Source organism: Eulemur rufifrons, chromosome 3 (assembly GCF_041146395.1).
Source record: "Eulemur rufifrons isolate Redbay chromosome 3, OSU_ERuf_1, whole genome shotgun sequence".
In the NCBI taxonomy this organism is placed as follows: Eukaryota; Metazoa; Chordata; class Mammalia; order Primates; family Lemuridae; genus Eulemur; species Eulemur rufifrons.
The window spans coordinates 61,855,113-61,874,320 of record NC_090985.1 but is presented as its reverse complement, the minus strand read 5'-3'; the positions used below and the strand labels follow the sequence as shown (position 1 = coordinate 61,874,320).

Sequence of the window (19,208 nt, the reverse complement as noted above, 5' to 3'; positions counted from 1 at the left end):
GCATAGAACAGAGAGAACAGCTGCAGTTATTGCCATTACATAGGTTGATGTTGCAAAGAGGGAACTGAAATTGGCACAGGTAAGGGCACATGCGCACTTTTGGCTTGCTGATCAGTTCAGAGCCTGTCGAAATGGAAACTGAGTGTTTCTGGATCTATAAGAGTGCTGTTGATCACTGACTGAAGACTTCAGAGTTTGTATTTGTTGGAAAGGAAAGATTGTTTCATCTTTCATTTAGGAGGCTACATCGATAGTGTTTGCAGTTGGTCTCAAATAAATGGCATTGGGCTTTTTGGCAAGTTTTTAAGACAGTTTTCTCATCTTTTAGCATTTAGTAAATAAATGATTCAGTATATTCATTTATATGAGTAAAATGGAAGTGGTATATAAGTGACTATGATGATGGCCGGGCTTGGTGGCTCACGCCTGTAATCCTAGCATCCTGGAGGCTAAGGTGGGAGGATTGCTTCAGCTCAGGAGTTCGAGACTAGCCTGAGCAAAAGTGAGACCCTGTCTCTACCAAAAAGAAAGAGAATAAAAACTCAGCTGGGCATTGCAGTGTGCAGCTGTAGTCCCAGCTACCCAGGAGGCTGAGGCAGAAGGATCACTGGAGCCCAGGGGTTAGAGGTTGCAGTGAGCTACAATGACGCCACTGCACTCTACCCAGGGGGACAGAGTGAGACTCTGTCTCAACAAAAACAAACAAGGCAACTGAACACCCCTCCCCACAGCCCCTAACCCCTTCACTTAAAAAAAAAAAAAGGTGACTATGGTGGAGTTTCCTATGTAAGCCTTGTGAGTTGCTAATGGAAGAGATGGAAAACTGTGTAATTGAAGCTGCGAAATTAGTCAGTTAGTGTAAGGCTTTCATGGAATGGTGAGGCTAACCCCAAGAAATCAGAAAAGGTAAGTTTGACTAGGAAGGATGGTATGAACTAAGAAGTAACATGAGAATAGACCAATAAGTAGATGATATTAGAAAGTAGGATTAAACAAAGTTTTATACTCCTGATGTAGGAATATGTTCTGAAGTTTCTTGCCTTTCTCCGTGTACTACCTCCCTCTTCCATCCTCCCACCATATACATACGTACATATACAGAAAGAGAGATCAGAAAAGGCAACATTAAAAAGGCAAAACAGCACAGAGGAAAGAACCAAATCAAGAGTGAGGAAACCTGATTTTGGCATTAGCTGTCTGACTTTAACAAGTTGTTTAAGACCCAGCAGATTAAATTTGTATTAATTAGGAATTTAAGCAGCTAAAAGACAGCTTTTGTTTTGATTTCTGCCACCAATCTTTGGAAAGCCTACAAATTGGATTTTAGAATATAAATGGCCTCTTTTTCTGTGTGTCCCTGATCATTTTTAACAAATGCAGGTAAAGTCACATTATAGAAACTTTAAACATTCATATTGTTTTCTTGAGTATAGCTCTGCTACAATAAGTAAGTAGTCTGGTAGAAGACTGTTGTGCAAGAACTAAAATATAAAGCCGTTGGAACTGTTATAATAGTATATTGGTTTGCCAACTTTATTGAATTTGAGGGGAATGCACAATTGGAAAGAAGTGGTAGAATTTAGAAAGAAGGTTAGAATACAGATACCTAGACTCCATTCTTAAAGCTCCTCAATTTATATACATGTCTGATGATGAAGCGCAGAAATAATTACTTAAAAAGAAAAAAAAAGATTTTGATTAAAAGCCAGATTTGGGAATCACAGATTTGACGCTGCTCACAGACACCTCTATCATTTTATTTTAGGAATATTAGGAAAGCTGAGATAGTCTTTTTAGGCTGTGGCAGTGGGTTGGAAAAGATTCTTAATCCTAGAACAGTAGAGTCTTTATAGAATTAGAGGGGACATTAGAGATATTTAACATTCATTTGTTTGTATACTGTCTATGGCTGCTTTTGTGCTACAATGGAGAAGTTTTACATAGTTGCGACAGAGATTAAATGGCTCACAAAACCTAAGATATTATCTATCTGACCCTATACAGAAAAATTTTGAGGCCGGGCACGGTGACTCACGTCTGTAATCCTAGCACTGTGGGAGGCCGAGGCGGGTGGATCGCTTGAGGTCCGGAGTTTGAGACCAGCCTGAGCAAGAGCGACACCCTGTCTCTACTAAAAATAGAAAGAAATTAGCTGGCCAACTAAAATATATATATAGAAAATATTAGCCGGGCATGGTGGCGCATGCCTGTAGTCCCAGCTACTTGGGAGACTGAGGCAGTAGGATTGCTTGAGCCCAGGAGTTTGAGGTTGCTGTGAACTAGGCTGACTGCCATGGCACTCACTCTAGCCTGGGCAACAGAGCAAGACTCTGTCTCAAAAAAAAAAAAAAAAAGAAAGAAAGAAAAGAAAAAAGATAAATTTTGCTTTTGAATAAATTACACCTATCATTTTATAGAGGTAATTATAAGGCTCAAAGATAATGAGTACAATGTTCTGAGATTACAAAGCTAATTAGTGGTCAAAGTGCAAATACAGGTTAGTTCTCCTTTTAACTGCCACCGTTCCATTATTTTTGTTAGAGGGACTGATAGATACGTGGATGAGATTAGAAAATTTGTGACACAGAATTTTGTTTATCAATATACTATGTTTATATTCCAAAACAGTGTTACTGGGGACAGTAATCCACCAGGTCTTAGATAACATTGCTGGACAAAAACCTTTTTAATTTAGGTCAGGTGGTAGATTTTGGTTGTAGCATGTACTGTTTCCTGAATGTAAATCTTTAGTTTGATCTGCTAAGCATTTTGATAACATGATTCTTTTTGTTGCCTGTGCAGCCAAATGGACGGACTGTTGAAGTGGCTGAGGGTGAAGTCCGAACTCCTCAAAGTGTAACAGCAAAGCAGCCACCAGAGATAGACAAGAAAAATGAAAAGGTAAGTTTGGGAGCATATGAAATTGTATGCAAGGTTATTAATAAAGAGAATGACATACAAAAATGATGCTTTCCTGTTGTGTAAGCTTGTATGTATATCCATCATTTAAGGGAAACTGAAAATCTGAATTAATCATAGTGGTTGGTTGGTGAAAGTTTAACTAGGTTATTTTTTAGTTTTTGTTTTTTTAAAGCAAGGATTTATTGCCAAATATTTTAAACATCGCTATGGCATTATTAAATATTCATAATGCCAAAAACAATTTATTCACAACTTGAACATCTTTTGTATGAGTAAGGTTCCAGATATATAACATACATCTGATTCAAAAACAGAATTGTGGAATTGTGTTACCTTTGTTAATAGTGCACCTCTACCATAAAAAGCTTAGCAAAATTGTCCAGTGGTATTTAGTATTAAAATAGATTTCTCTTGTACTGGAGATATAATCATTTACTTATTACAGTTTGACTTTAACAAAAGAAGTGTTCTGCACTTGGGTCATTATTAAAAAGCGTGGTTATGCACTTTGGTTTGGATGTAAAGTTTTCCAAATAGGGCAATATATCATAACCCAAAAGTGGTACATTCTCGGGATTTTATTAATTTTCTAGTGCTGGTGTTAGAACTGACCCATTTTTACTTAATGTAGTTGGGAAGTAGGCAAAATAAATAAACTTAACAGTGGTTCCTTCTACTATGAGAGTGACTTTTCATTCAGTTCCTTTATGTACATTGAATCACCTCTCCCCCCACCCCACCTTTTTGTTTTGTTTTGTTTTTTGCTCTACATGTATAACCCTTTTTTAGGATACACTAAAAACAAACAAAAAAAGTCACTGGTAGGTAAGTGATTTCTAGGAGCCAGGGTTCAGCAGCTCCAGCCTCGTGGAATAGTGGTATGAAATGATCGCTGCAGTTTCTTAATGCTTCCAATTTCAAAATGTCTTGAAAGAACTGGTGAAATCACTTCTCCCCCTGTAACCCAGTGAAATTGATCTAGAGCCAGGACAGCTACAAGACAGCTCGAAATGAAAGGTAGTTTTGGAAAGAATTAAATTTATGTTTGACTTTGCCTTTCACAAAAAAGTAAATAGTAAATGACTTTCATTAACAAATAAGCATATAATTTAAGAATTGTGAGTTTACAGAGTGAATAGTTGATATGCTTAATATAGATTTACACATCTCACACATACTATTTTCTTGTTCCTGGGCTTTCTCTCTATTAGTGAACAATTTATACTTATACCTGCTTCCACTCCCTGAATTATCCTGAAAAATTTGTACTTGGGATAATTAAGGAACTACCATTAAGCTCTTATTGCTTAATCATATATAGATTGAGTGTAACTGGGTGTAAAATTGCAGTTTAAAGTTTATAATCATCCTTTTGAAATTTCTTATGGTAGAAAATAATTATAATAAGTATAATACAGCAGGCATCATGCACGGTGAGGTATGTGGGTATGTGTGAATATATTTACAAATCTAGTAGGGACAACTTACTGAGCACTTACTAGGTGTACTTTTAAGACTTTGTAGACATTATAAAAAATAATTTGTGACATTACTTATCCTCACAAGAGCTCTGAGGTAGTAGTATTATACCCATCTTACAAGTGAGAAACCTGAGGCTTGCGTTAAAGTATGTATAGTCAATTCTGACCCAAGCCCATCTGACTTTAAAGTCTATACTTTTTACTGCCCTAAATTGTTTCTAATCCTCTCAGAAACATTGACAGGCAGATAGCAATAGCCCCATTTTATAGATAAGGGCTTTGAAGCCTAGAAGGATTTTGTGATTTCATTAATTTCGTACAGTTCTGAACTAGAATCTGAACCCAGCTTATTCTGACACCATAGCCCCATGATCTTTTTATCACTTGACAACCTTTCAGTTGCTGTTGCTTTTTCAGTACAAAATTTCTACCTTTGGTAGAAATTCTACCTATTTGATTTGACATTTTGAATGATGATAAATGCTGTAATTTATGGCTGGTGTTTCTTTTTTGCCATCCTGCATTTTGAATTTGTTTTTTAACTTGGTTAAATCTAAGTAACTCTCATTTTAGTTTATTTTTTATGTTGTTGCACTGTGTGTTTTTGTGTATTTTAAATAGGTGGGTTTTTTAAGACTTCTTATTACCTATCTTTTTAAAGAAAAATATGTTAGATCTACTTAGGTACCTTAATATACATTATCATATGTTTTCCTCTCGGAGCCACATCTTTAGCACTTTGAGAAGTACGATTTTTGTCCATAGAGTAATTGTACTCTAAGCTGTGATATTGATTACCTTGCTCTATCATTGGAGTAAGACTTATAGATAAAACTTGTCTAGAAACTGTATATGACAAGAGCTATAGATCCTAGGTCTATAAAGCAGGTTAATCTACCGTAGTTTTCTAGGCCTTTATTTGGGTACGAAGGTCAGTGCTTCATTGATTTTAGTCTCCAGTAGAGTACACATAGGACCATTAGCCAGGCTGAATGCTCTGTGCTAATAGATGCAAAAGGGAATAAAGAGAAATGTAAAATGTACTTAACCCTCAGAGAGATTACAGTGTACTTAAGGAAAGGCAAGCAAAGAGAAGTTATCTAGTAACATAAGGCATTAAATACCAGATATTGGTAGGAGAAAAGTTATCCTACTTGGGTAGCCAGAAAAGACTGACTGAATTGGGCTCTTAAGGATGGGAATGGTATTTCTGTAAGTAGAAGTAGGGAGGCCTGTTTTGGAAGAGAAGAGAAACACATGGACATACTCAGACATATTCAATGGAAAGCTCTAGACAAATTTGACCATGAAGGTGAGGTAGGAATATGATAAAAACTTAGATATGTTCAGCTGGCAGCAACATTTATTAATATTCATTCATTCATTTATTAATAAATCAGTTTTGCATCTCTGATTATAAGGGTCTAAATTCAGGTAGAAATGTAAAGATTGCTAGTAAGAGAAACAACAGAACCAAAATGTATAAATTTGGTCACTACCAGGTTGTTAGGATAAAGTCAATGGTATCCACTGAAACCCTGATATCATTCATTACAAATATTAATAAGGTCTTACATTTTTATGATCCTACGCAATGTACAAAATATTTTCACATCTCTTAATACTGATGAACAACTCTGGGGCAATATTATTTCTTTTATATAGCTCAATAAAGAGTTTAGTGGATTGCCCAAGATCACGTAGCTGATAAGTAATGTTCCTTCAGTTTTTCTAAGGCAACAGTTTTCAAAGTGTAGTCCTTGAACCCCTGGGAAGGAGCCCTGGGTACCCTTTCATTGAGTCCTTGTAGATAGAACTATTTTCATAATAATTAAGACATTATTTGCCTTTTCCACAGTGTTGATGATTGTACTGATGGTACAGAAGCAATAGTTGGTAAAACTGCTGGTCCTTAGCATGTGAATCAAGGCACCTAAACTACCAGCACTCATTGTATTCTTAACTGCCATCCATTCACAGTAAAAAAAACAACAAAACTAGTTTCACTAGAGTGTCCTTGATGAAGCAGTAAAAATTATTTTTATTAGTCACAGTTCTTAAATACATGCTTTTTAATTTTCCTATATGATGAAAGGGAATATATGCATAAAGTATACTACATACTGAAGAATGATGATTGTCTTGAGGAAAAACAGTTGTGGTGCAGTGACTTATATGCTGAACTAGCCACTTATTTCATGTTACTCCATTTTTATTTGAAAGAACAACTCAGACAAGTCATGGTTATTCAGACTTGGGTATTTGCAGACATTTTCTCAAAAATAAACGAGATGATCCTGTCACTTAAAGGAAACTGATAGTATTTGCTGCAAATGGTAAAATGATTTGTTGCCAAGTGCAGATTAGAAATTTGAAAAATTTGTATCCACAACCATGAACTAAGAATTTCTGATGACATCAGTTGTGATATTAACAAATGTGATTTAAAAAAAAAAAACAAAAAAAAAAACTGTATAATGTTTTAAATTTTGGAAGCTCCATTTTTAACTTAGTAAACCAATATTTTTCAGTTGACCAATGCTTGCATGTTACAAAATCATGAATAAAAGATTCGTTCAAAGTATAAGGTAAACCAATGGATTTTAATGTAATAGAGTATGGAAAGTTCACTGATGCAGTTTCAGATTCCACATTGCAACAACTTTTAAAAAACTACTACTTGATGAGTTTTAGTGTAATATTTTTTCCTTCCTCTCCACAACCTTAAACATGACCTAAAAGCCCTGGCTGTGGCACCAGTCTCATCTCCTATTTCTTAACCTCTCTAAGCTCCAGCCATGTTGGTTTTCTCTCCTTTTTGTTAAACAGCTTTATTTTAAGATATGTAGTAAAATTCACTTGTTTTAAGTGTACAAGTTCAGTGTTTTTATAGAGTTGTACAGCTATCATCATAACCTAATTTTATTAATAGAACATTTTCCTCACCCCAAAAAAATCTTGTGCCCATTTTCCCCTCTCCCTAACTCATCCCCAGTCCCCAGCAGCTACTAGTCTCTGGTGTAATATCAAAGAAGATTACGTGCAAGTATCTGGAGAAGCTGTTAGAATACTCCTCCCTTTTCCAATTGCATATCTATGTGTATGTACCCTGATTTTCTTCTTGTGCTTCAGTCAAAACAATGAATCACAATAAATTGAATGCAAAAACAGATATGTGAATCCAGCTATCTTAAGCTAGACATTAAAGGTATTCGCAAGATGTAAAATAGTCTGAAGAGCATCCTGTGACCAAGATGTTTGAGAATTGCTGCTCTAGGAGTGATCAGTGTCTAGAAGGCTGAAAATGAAATAATTCTGAGACAACATACATTTACACAAACATAAGTTAGAGCAACTCTTAGCAAAATAGAATACCAGCATGCCCAGCAAGCTCACATACATTTGTGTTTTACCCTCCATAATACATCTTAGAAACTACAATTTAAAACCAGTGGTTGACAAACCATGGCCAAATCTGGTGTTCTTCCTGTTTGTGTAAATAAAATTTCATTGAAACACAACCACACTTTATTTTTTTATTTATTGTCAACGGCTGCTTTAACACTACAACCGCAGAGTTGGGTAGTTGCAACAGAGGCAAGGCTTTATGTTCTGCAAAATCCTAAAATATTTACTATCTAGACTTGTTTGTTTGTTTGTTTGTTTGTTTTGGCTGAACCCCTGGTTTAAATTCCCATTGTAGTCTTTTGGATTCATCAAATGTTTTATCTGAAGTGCTTTGATGTGATCTGATTCTCTGAGTCTTGGACTATTGACCTTTTGGGTTCCCTTCTGCCACAGTTTGTAGCTTCATTGATTTCTTGGGTTTCCACCCAAGGAATTAGTTTTCAAGGTTCTCCTTAAGGTAAACAAAGCTGGTAAAAGAGAGAATATCTTACCAGGGAAACTTCATTTCTGCTTTTATGTCTAAACTCCAAACAAATGGTGGCACAGAGACCAAAACCAGGACTTCTGCCTCCAGTTCATCGTATTTCCACTATATAATGGTTTTACCAGACAGGGAGTGGCAAGAGGGGATTGAAACACAGTGAAATGGTGAATTTGGCTTCTGTTTGCTAAGATAGAGGTGAGAATGGAATGGCAAAGTGAAATTAATTTTTTAGCCTATTGGAAATCTTCAGACCCAATCTGGGAAGAGTTCATGACTAGATAAAAGGAGTTCTTAAGAAAGGTTTCTTGAAAATTTTTAAGACTGAATTGACAGCCATGTTGCTTGTACAGTGTACCATGCCTTATGAGTCTACACCAGACATATTTAAATGGTTCAATGACTTGGATTATGGATCAAGTATAGAAATATAATAGCTGAGAGGTTTTATTTGAGTGAGAGTTAGGTAGACAGAGCTATATGTAATGCAGTCTAATTTTAGTCTCTTTCATTGGTTAGCCAAATATTAATTAAACGCTTTCTGTGTGCAAGGTACATACAAAAAATTTTTTTTAATTAGCCAGGCATGGTAGCATACACCTGTAGTCCTGGCTACTCAAGCAGCTGAGGCAGGAGGATTGTTGGTTGGGTTTTTTTTTTTCCTACTCCTCACCTGGCTCCAGGAGGATTGTTTGATCCCAGGAGTTGGAGGTTGCAGTGAGCCATGATCATGCCACTGCACTCCAGCCTGGGCAACAGAGTGAGATCCTGTCTCCAAAAAAAGAAAAAAACAGAACAAAAGAACTCTTATCAGCCACATCATCATGAGGTAATGATGATTTAACCAGATGTCATAAATTCATCCAAAAAAATTAAAATCATCAATTTTTGAAATAGGGATATATTTTTCTTTCTTTTTTTTTTTCCCAGCTTTAAGTAATAAAAATTTATTGCAACTTCCTGAGTTGGTGGTTATCTCCTCTAAACCTGGAGGGCGGAAACAACATTAGGAAATGACTGAGAAATAACACACTGTTTCAACACCCCTGGCCAACACAAAGGAGGAAAGTCGTTCCCCAGAAAAAGGGCTGGTCTTTAGTCTTCTTTGATCCAAGACGGTAGTGAGGCCAGTGGCAGGTGCAAGGGACCATCACATGATACTGAGGGTGGAATGGGAGTATGCTGGACCCTTAGCTGGCTCCTCAAAAACTGAAGCAGCAGATCCACTTGCTTTCTGGGGGTGGAGTTCTTGGTTCCCCGGCTCACTTCTTACCCTTGATGAGGCTGTCGCTTCCCCAAGTGAAAATTTCATCCTGTAGGTTCAGCACAAGGTTGTCAGCAGTGAGATAGATATGATTCTGTGATGTGGCAGTCATCTTGGAGATTTTCTGGGCTGCCCAGATCTTGCGAAGTTTGATGTAGCCAGGGTTCTTTATGAGCACTTCTCCTTGAGCAGGGTAGGGTTAAGAGTTCACACAAGGGCAGGTCTCATCCCTGACCTCATCCTTACCGTTCCCTTGGTCCAGTCCTCCTTTGGGCTGTCAGATCCAAGGTGGCACTCAGATAGCTGGTGCCCAGCTCTACTTTGGGCCTCACCTGTGGGCCTCCCTACAGGCTGCTGCCAGGAACTGGGGGCAGCAGCAGAAATCGAGGCAAGGCCAGCGTGCTTTCGTTTTTTGAAACAGGGTCTTGCACTATTGCCTGGGCTACTAGGGTGGTGCAGTGATGTCATAGCTCAAACTCCTGGGCTCAAGTGATCCTCCTGCCTTGGCCTCCCAAGTAGCTGAGACTATAGGTGAGTGCTATACACTTGGCTAATTTTTTCTTTTTTCTGTAGAGAAGGTCTCACTATGTTACTCAGCCTGGTCTTAAACTCCTGGCCTCAACTGATCCTCTCACCTTGGCCTCCCAGGTGAGAAACCTGCAGGGATTACAGGTGTGAGCTACTGCACCTGGCCTTTTTTCTACTTTTGGTAAGAAACCTTGTCCAATTACACTGTGTCTCAAATTTTAGCTAATGATAATCTAAAACTATCCCAATTTAGCAAGATATCTAAACATTTACAATGTGAAGGCTGACCTCAACAGTTTTTTAGAGATGTTTGTTTATGCATTATTATATATAATAGAACTTTACTAAATATATTTATCAGTACTTAGATTAGATGCCTTTCTTGAGGTTTCTTGTTTAAAGAAAGAAAGATATATCATGGGGAAATATTTGTTGTTTCTGGCCGGGCGCGTGGCGTGGTGGCTCACGCCTGTAATCCTAGCACTCTGGGAGGCTGAGAGGATCACTTGAGGTCAGGAGTTTGAAACCAGAAAGAGCGAGACCTCATCTCTACTAAAAATAGAAAAATTAGCCGGGTGTGGTGGTGTGCCCCTGCAGTCCCAGCTACTTGGGAGGCTGAGGCAGGAAGGAGGATCACTTGAGCCCAGGAGTTTGAGGTTGCTGTGAACTAGGCTGACATCACGGCACGCTAGCCCAGGTGACAGAGCAAGACTCCATCTCAAAAAAAAAAAAAGAAAACTATGATGACAGAAGAGGGAAAGCCAGATTATAAATTGGAAGGCCAAACCTTCAAATTACAGTAAGGGCCAGGGTGGTAATCATCATCCTTTATTCTACAAAGAGGATTCATTGATTACATGGTAGCAAAAGTGAACCGTACTTTTTTTTTTTTTTTTTTTTGCTAAAAATGAAGTATTCCAAATCTGTTGATCTTTTTTATACTGACAAATGGTTGTCTGCTTAGCAGATACTTTTAGGAAAAGTTTATACATAAGCTTTCCTTTCAAGGTTAAGGAATGTTTATTTAACAAAGTGTCAGCAAGTAGCTGGTTTTTGAAAGAAATTCATGCAATGAGGAATGTAATCTGGAAAATTCATATCATTGTGTGATTTTGTTATTAAAAATCATTTTATATCAGATGTGAAAATTCTCATATCTGTATTGCTTGGGAACAGTTTTCTAACAGAATGATAGCCTAACTACCCAAATTCTGGAGCATGAGTACATGGGATTCAATTCCAGCTCCGACATTTACTGATTATGTGATCTTGGAGTTGGTTAGTAATCACTTGTGCCTTCCTTTTCTCGTCTGCAAAGTGGAGACAGTAGCATCTACCTAGGGTTATTTTGAGAATTTAAATGGGTTAATTAGAAAAAGTATATAAGTAATGGCGATAAACCAGATTTAAAAATTTTTACTGAATCTATTTGTTAGAAATTACAAAAAAAAAATAGAACCTTCTGATTCACTTGGAAAAAACAACATATTGATGTTAAGGAAGATTAAAATTTATTAGCTGAATTTCCACAAAAAGCTTTGCATACTTAGAGAATGAGATTGAAAAATCAGTGTCATGATTAGTAAGCACAGTCAATGATGTATGTCCTGTATTTGGATCCTCTTACGTTTTTTCAGCTAACAGTGCTTGATACCAAGTATTTGAATGAATGAATGAATGAATGAATTTAGAAGATGTTAAAAAGTAATGAAGCATATTCATGCATATTACTCTCACTAAAAATAGTTATATTTTACAAATGTATACACTGTCAGTGTATTAGAATATGTATAAATTTATATGTAAACATTTTCAAATACATGGTCAATTTTTTCCCATGGAAGTATAAGAAAAACAAACTTGTTTAACCCATTGTTTAAAGAGTGAATAACAAACCTCTTTATCTAGCATACTTAGGGATTTAACTGAGTTACCATATATTCCATGAATGTATTAGCGGTTGGGTATTGGCACTGCTTGCTTACATATTTTGAATAACTCCTAGTGAGATTTTAGAATTTTCTGAACTTACTTCATATTCATCATAATTTCCTAAGAAATTATCAATCCATCTTATTTAGTGTATTTTCTTTAGCAGTTTTAGAAAGTAGTGATAGTGGATCTAATGATTATTTATCAAAGCTTTCTCATTGTCTAGATTTATTATATTTGTTTATTTAAAGGCAGGCTCTCTCCCTCTGTTGCCCAGGCTGGAGTGCAGTGAGGCAATCATAGCTCATTGTAGCCTCTAGCTCCTGGGCTCAAGCAGTCCTCTCACCTCAGCCTTCCAAGTATCTGACATTACAGGAGTGCACCTAATTTTTTTATTTTATTTTTTTTTTTTGCAGATGGGTGTCTCACTATGTTGCCCAGGCTGGTCTCAAACTCCTGGCCTCAAGTGATCCTCCCACCTCATCCTCCCAAAGTACTTACAGACATGATTATAGTCATGAGCCACCAAGCCTAGCCACCCCTACTAATTTCTAATGCTGAAGAGACTTCCTCAAGAGCAGATTTTTTCTTCATCTTTGTGTATTAGTACTGATTGTGAAGTATTGGCAGTCTCCAGGTTACGGATGACCAGATTTATGATGTTTGGTACTTAAAAACGGACTCCCAAGGCTCCCCATAAGGATAATTTGTAATTAAATAATTAAATTAATAATTTGGGAGCTTGTTTCTTCCACACATGTAAACAAGCCTACATTGCATAAGCGGTCCGTTGGCGTGGCGTCTTTACACTAGTGACTGGTCCCAGTGCTTATATGGTCGCTTATGCACAGCATCACTTTCATCTTCTTGAGTTGATTTTGTGAGTCTTTGTTTACTCTTATGACCATGGCTCCAAAATAAAAGTCTACTGAAGCAAAGAAAAAAGTGATTACAATGGAAACAAAGGTAGAAATAATTAAGCATTTGTAGAAAGGCCAGACACCATCATTCAGTGGGAAAGCATTAGGCTTCAATTGCTCAACTATTGGAACAATTACAAAGGATAAAGTGAGAATAATGGAACATGTGAAAGGCAGTGCTCCAATGAAAGCATCAATTATTACTAAGCAGTGTAGTGGATTAATTACTGAAAGGTTATTATTGATTTTGTTAGAAGATCAAAATAAGCATGACATTCCTGTTAGCCTGGCGTTGATGCAACATTAGGTGAAGGTTAACCTTTAATTTCTCTTACCTCCTATCTAAACTTTTTGTATGAGTTTGTTTTTATGTTCTGTTCATTTGAATTAAAAGAAAGCATGATGGTTTCTGTAACTGACTACAATACACGGTATTATTATTACAGTATTACATTATTGTTGCCACATATGAGCCATTATAGTATTGTTATTATTATTATTACTGTATGTGTACTATTCATCAGGGATCTGAGTTACATGCAAATCTGACCTAAAGATGTTCTCAGGAACGTAGCTCATCCATAACCTGGGGACAGCCTGTATTCAAATAAAGTAGAGAGTCTAGAGAATATAGTGAAATATCTCTTATTCTCTTGCTTTCGAGAAGTTTACATTATTGTTAGAGAAACTGTGAACACTTGCACACATGGAAAGGTATAGCAGTACTGGAAGTGTCCCCAGGAAGTTATGACAAATGGCCAAGTCTGTGACAGTTTTAAACGTTTCAAGTTGCTTGTATTTAAGCAGAAAAGAAAGGGGGAGAAAAGAGAAAAGAAAGGGGGAAAACAATAGTGATAAAGCAAATGGAGTAGAACTTGAGCTGGAGCAAAACAATTGAGTACAGGCCTCAGTTTCCTTATCTGTAAAATGGGGATACCTACTTTAGTTAGTTCTTGTAGACCTCTGTTCAATATGGTAGCCACTTCCACGTGTGCATATTGAACACTTGAAATATGACTAGTCTGAATTGACATTGCTATTAAATGTAAGATACACACCATATTTTAAACTTAGTTTAACAACTTTTTCATACTATCTTAGTAATAATAGTTTTTTAATATTTGTTACATGTTGCAATGATAGCATTTTTAGATATGTTGTGTTAAATATATTATTAAAATTAGTATCAACTGGCTGGGCACGGTGGCTCGCACCTGAAATCCTAGCACGGTGGGAGGATCGCTTTAAGTCAGGATTTCAAGACCAGCCTGAGCAAGAGGGAGACCCTGTCTCTACTAAAAATAGAAAAAATTCGCTGGGCGTGGTGGCTTGTGCCTGTAGTCCCAGCTACTCCAGAGACTGAGGCAGGAGGAGGATCGCTTGAGCCCACAAGTTTGAGGTTGCTGTGAGCTAGGCTGACGCCATGGCGCTCTAGCCCAGGCAACAGAGCAAGACTCTGTCCCCCCCAAAAAAAAAAAAAATTAATATCACCTATTTTAACTTTTAAAAATGTATCTACTAGAAAATTTTAAATTATATATGTGGTTTGCATTGTATTTCGTTGGCTAGCAGTGCTCTAGACCAAGGATAACAAACTCTGATTTCCTAAATCCAGCCAGATGACTGTTTTTATAAATAAAATTTTATTGGAATGTAGTCAGACCCGTTTGTTTATATATTGTATATGGCTACTTTCATGCTACAGAGGCAGGATTGTGTGGTTGCTACAAAACCATGTGGCCTACAAAGCCTAACATACTTCCTATTTGATCCTTTACAAATGTTTGCTGCCGCTGCTCTAGACTGTAATTGACAGGTGTTCGATGTGTTGTCTTTACTGAAGAGTGGATATGATGGAAACAGACAATAGATTAGTGATTGCCAGCAGGGAAAAGAGAAGTGAGGAGTGATTGCTAATGGTCAGAGAGTGTCTTTCTTTGGGATAAAGAAAATAATGTTTATACTTGTGCAACTTCAAATATATTAAAAACCACTGAATTGTACACTTTAAAAGGGTGAATATCGTGGTATGTGGATGATAACTCAGTTTTTAAAAAGTGGATATGAGTCTGGTTTGTTAGATATAATAAAGCAGTATGTATTAAACATAGTACATGTTAATGATAACGAGAATATGCAAAGAAACAAATAAATGCAAATCAGTTAGGAGCACAGTAAAAGAACTTTCAAAAATAGTGTTTTATATACTCCCTTGTTAAAGACAATTTTTAATCACCTTTAAGAGATCATGCCAGCTGGGCGAGGTGGCTCACGCCTGTAATCCTAGCACTCTGGGAGGCCGAGGTGGGTGGATCGGTCAAGGTCAGGAGTTCGAGACCAGCCTTTGCAACAGCGAGACCCCGTCTCTACTAAAAATAGAAAGAAATTATCTGGCCAACTAAAATATATATAGAAAAAATTAGCCGGGCATGGTGGCGCATGCCTGTAGTCCCAGCTACTCGGGAGGCTGAGGCAGTAGGATCGCTTAAGCCCAGGAGTTTGAGGTTGCTGTGAGCGAGGCTGATGCCACGGCACTCACTCTAGCCTGGGCAACAAAGCAAGACTCTGTCTCATAAAAAAAAAAAAATAAAGGAGATCATACCACTTGAAAATATTATAAGTTGTTTATTGATAGGAAAAGCAATTAGCTGTCATTATTGCTTACTCATACAAAAGGCTTTTAATTAAGATATAATCTCTTATTTAGTTGTAAACTTAACTTTAAGCTGAACATAGCTGATCTCAATAAATAGCTAAAATGAGTGAATACAAATTATAAATAAAAACGCTATTTTATGAACGTTAATTCTCTTCTGTAAGCACTTACATAAATATAGAAATCATTGCTTTACAGAGTTCTTAGCAAGCTTTTGAAAAAAAATATATTAGCTGAAGGGAGTTGGAAAGTCTTTCCAAAATGTCTGTATCTTGTATATGTATAAGTACTTTATCTTTATTGAATTATTAAACATCAATATACAACTCCCAGGTATTTTTACATTGCCTTGAAACTGATAAACTATTACCTACTGTACATAATTGACTCATTAATTTGTTATACATAGGTTGTATCAACTATCTGCTTTAGGTAATCCAAAAACCAATAATCGGTACATCATTTTCCTTCTGAACAGTGGCAATAGGTTTGAATTTTATTGCTCTGAAAATGCCATATTACAGTACCTTATTTATGATGTAACTTAGTATAACATGTGTAAGAGCACAGACTTTGGAGCCAGACAGACCTAGTTCCTAATTATAACTTAATTTACTAAATGTGACCCAAGACAGCTTTTTCATTAATAATATCTAACATCTGCAAGTTTCCATTTCGTCTCTAAAATGGGGACAGTACCATTTTTTTAAGGAATAAATAGAAAATGAGTGCAAATTAGCACATAGTAACCACTCAATAAATGGTAACTTTATTATTGCCACTTAATATGTTGAGTTTTTTAAATCAAACATTAAATTTTTTTAGTTGTCAGCATCATACATTTCATTATGTATTTTACTGACTCTTACCTTCTCAAAAACATAACGAAATATTAAGTAACATTCTATTTTACTTTCAGTCAAAGAAAAATAAGAAGAAATCAAAGTCAGATGCTAAAGCAGTGCAAAACAGTTCACGCCATGATGGAAAGGAAGTTGATGAAGGTACTTGAGCAAGGGAAAGGACTGTAGAAAAATTTTAATCCTTTTTTACCAAGGTGTATTATTATATAAAAGCTGCATTTGTTTCACTTAATTTTGTATCTAGCTCTTCTTTTTCATTACTGTAGATTTTAATGTACAGATCTGTGACATTGTTAGGAAACACTTTTGTTAAGGATCCGGTAGTTCTTTTTCTGAGGGGAACTGCCTTGTTGAAATGTAAGGTCACGCTCAATATTTTGAGCAATTGAAAAGCCACTCGTCTTTGTTTCCCAGAAGTATGTTTTGGGTTTTCCCCCCATTATTCCTAAATATACCATTCCTGGAAGGCCAGGTATAAAATTCTTCATTAAGCCATTTAATAGTGATTATATAACACTCTCCTATCACTTCTCTCAGCAAGATAAAAGATACAAGATGACTTACATCTATCACTTTCTCTAAACCACAGAGGGAAGATTTGATAAAAATTACTAGGATAAATAATAGCAGTTTGTTGCCTAAAACATAATGGGGTTAGAACAAATTTTTAGGATAAATTAATATAATCAGCACTCTTGGTTTTTAGCTTAATATCTAAATTTATCATGATATTTTATGTGCTCCACCCCATTTTTCCCCCCAAAACTACAACTTTTTTGTCTTCCCCTTACTGAATAACATTTTTTTTCTGGGGCTATGTCAGGAGCCTGGGAAACTAAAATTAGTCACAGAGAGAAACGACAGCAGCGTAAACGTGATAAGGTGATGACTGATTCTGGTTCATTGGATTCAACTATCCCTGGGATAGAAAATACCATCACAGTTACCACCGAGCAACTTACAACTGCATCATTTCCTGTTGGTTCCAAGAAGAATAAAGGTATATTAGTGGAACATAAGAGTGGTACATCAAATCAAACTCCTTTTATTCAGATGTACAAAATATTATGTCAAAACCTGACTATTTTGAACTGCTAACATCATTGTGCTGATATACCCTTCTTCGTGAGAGTATTGTGAACCATGTATTGGTTTACCTAATACCAGCAGTGTTACTTGTTACATAGTGCCTAATGAATGGCCTGTTAAATTAAAATTTGCCTTTCTGCCTTGAGTCACATGAGAAAATGATGTTGCCTCTTTTCCTCGTGTGTATTGCTTTGCCCCAACTTTCTTGCATCTCCATTTCTTACAGTGGATAAGACATTTACTAAATGAAATAATTTGTCATCATTCTGCATGTTGGACGCTTTCATTTAAAGATGAAACAAGCATGTTCTGGTTAGTGCAGGTTGTGTCTGGATTTCTTATCCTCTCCAGCTTTTTGAGAGTGCCAGAGGTGTTTGATAAAGCTAGACCAGAATTTCAAAGATTATGAGCTAATGTTCTTCCTCCCAAGTATTTCAGATGTTCATACTATCCAATACTGATGGCTTCTTGGTACCTCTTTACATTGCCATCATTTTTACACTGGTGTCTGCAAAGTGATAGTATTAAACTTGCCTCAAGGTATTGGCTTATCCTTCCTTCATCTTTTTGTTAATGACTTTCCTACCTCCCCATCTCTCAGTTATTTCTGGATCTCACTTTCTTAGTCTTGTTACCTTTTACTGTTTTGCTTGATAACTTGGTGGAATTTATTGCCATGTTACAGCAATGACTTCTGCTGAATCCATTTTCACTGTCACATATTAGCTTTGCTTTAGTATTTTTTTGGTGTTTCCTTTTCACTGTCTTATGCATGCACACACAATCAGATGTCATGCTGGTTTTTTTGATATGTTGTGATCATTATGCTTTTTAGTGTCAGAGAAATAGTATTATTTGTGTTATGTATTTTCACCTCTTGCCATATTTCCTAAGTCCTGGTCCCAAATACTGGCAAAGTTCTTTCTTAAGTTGATGTGTTTGCTTCCAGGATTGTTGAAAAGGCAGCTGGTATTATTGAGAGAGGTGGCAAAGTTGAATCCAATTACAGAGCCCAGTGCTCCAGTTCCTACTTAAAAGAATCGTGATAACTGTTACAGAATAGCAAACTCAATCTGTGCTTAGACAGTTTTCCGGGTTCTTTATTGGCATTTTAGTTGACTAAGAATATGGTAACTAGAGAACTCAGTTTCTTACAGACATGTGAAATATGTTGTAAAATTGACTTTTTTCCAGTGGGAGAATTTGGCACTTGAAGGAGTGATTTATTATAGATAAGTAAAAATTAATTTGTATGTTACTCCTAATTTAATGTGCATAGTGGCCTATTTAGTATTAAATAAATTTTATTTCTATTTCAACCAGGTGATTCTCATCTAAATGTTCAAGTTAGCAACTTTAAGTCTGGAAAAGGCGATTCTACACTTCAGGGTGAGAGAAATTACATGTAACTTAAATTGAAGGCCCATCAAAATAGAAAATTACATACATGTCTCTTTCCTCATATGAATGATACAGAAGGAAAGAAAAAGTCTTAAAAATGATTTTTAATTACTAAAGTAACAATCATAGTCCAGAGATTTTGGAAAATAAAAGAAAATCACACCCACTTCTAACAGTCTTTGGTATGTTCTAGTCTTTTCCCCCCCATATATAAAAACATTCTTTCAGCAATAGTTTATATGCAGTTTTGATTCTTGCTTACA

At 36.3% G+C, this 19,208-nt stretch overlaps 1 protein-coding gene and 1 non-coding gene across 7 annotated transcripts in view; one reads left to right on the top strand and one right to left on the bottom strand.

Moving 5' to 3' along the window:
- MTDH (metadherin) overlaps nt 1-19,208 on the top strand; it is a 60,026-nt gene that overhangs the window by 12,880 nt on the left and 27,938 nt on the right. For 3 of the 6 annotated variants that reach the window (XM_069465474.1, XM_069465472.1, XM_069465470.1), the window contains exons 2-5: nt 2,803-2,901; nt 16,512-16,596; nt 17,279-17,455; nt 18,868-18,933. In XM_069465474.1, the coding sequence (XP_069321575.1) occupies nt 2,803-2,901; nt 16,512-16,596; nt 17,279-17,455; nt 18,868-18,933 (427 nt within the window). The remainder of the gene's footprint in view (nt 1-2,802; nt 2,902-16,511; nt 16,597-17,278; nt 17,456-18,867; nt 18,934-19,208) is intronic. The other 3 variants (XM_069465475.1, XM_069465473.1, XM_069465471.1) reach the window with 1 other exon arrangement.
- Nucleotides 9,832-10,071, bottom strand: LOC138382370 (small nucleolar RNA U89). Its single transcript, XR_011233450.1, has one exon. It is a non-coding gene; the product is annotated as a small nucleolar RNA U89 (small nucleolar RNA).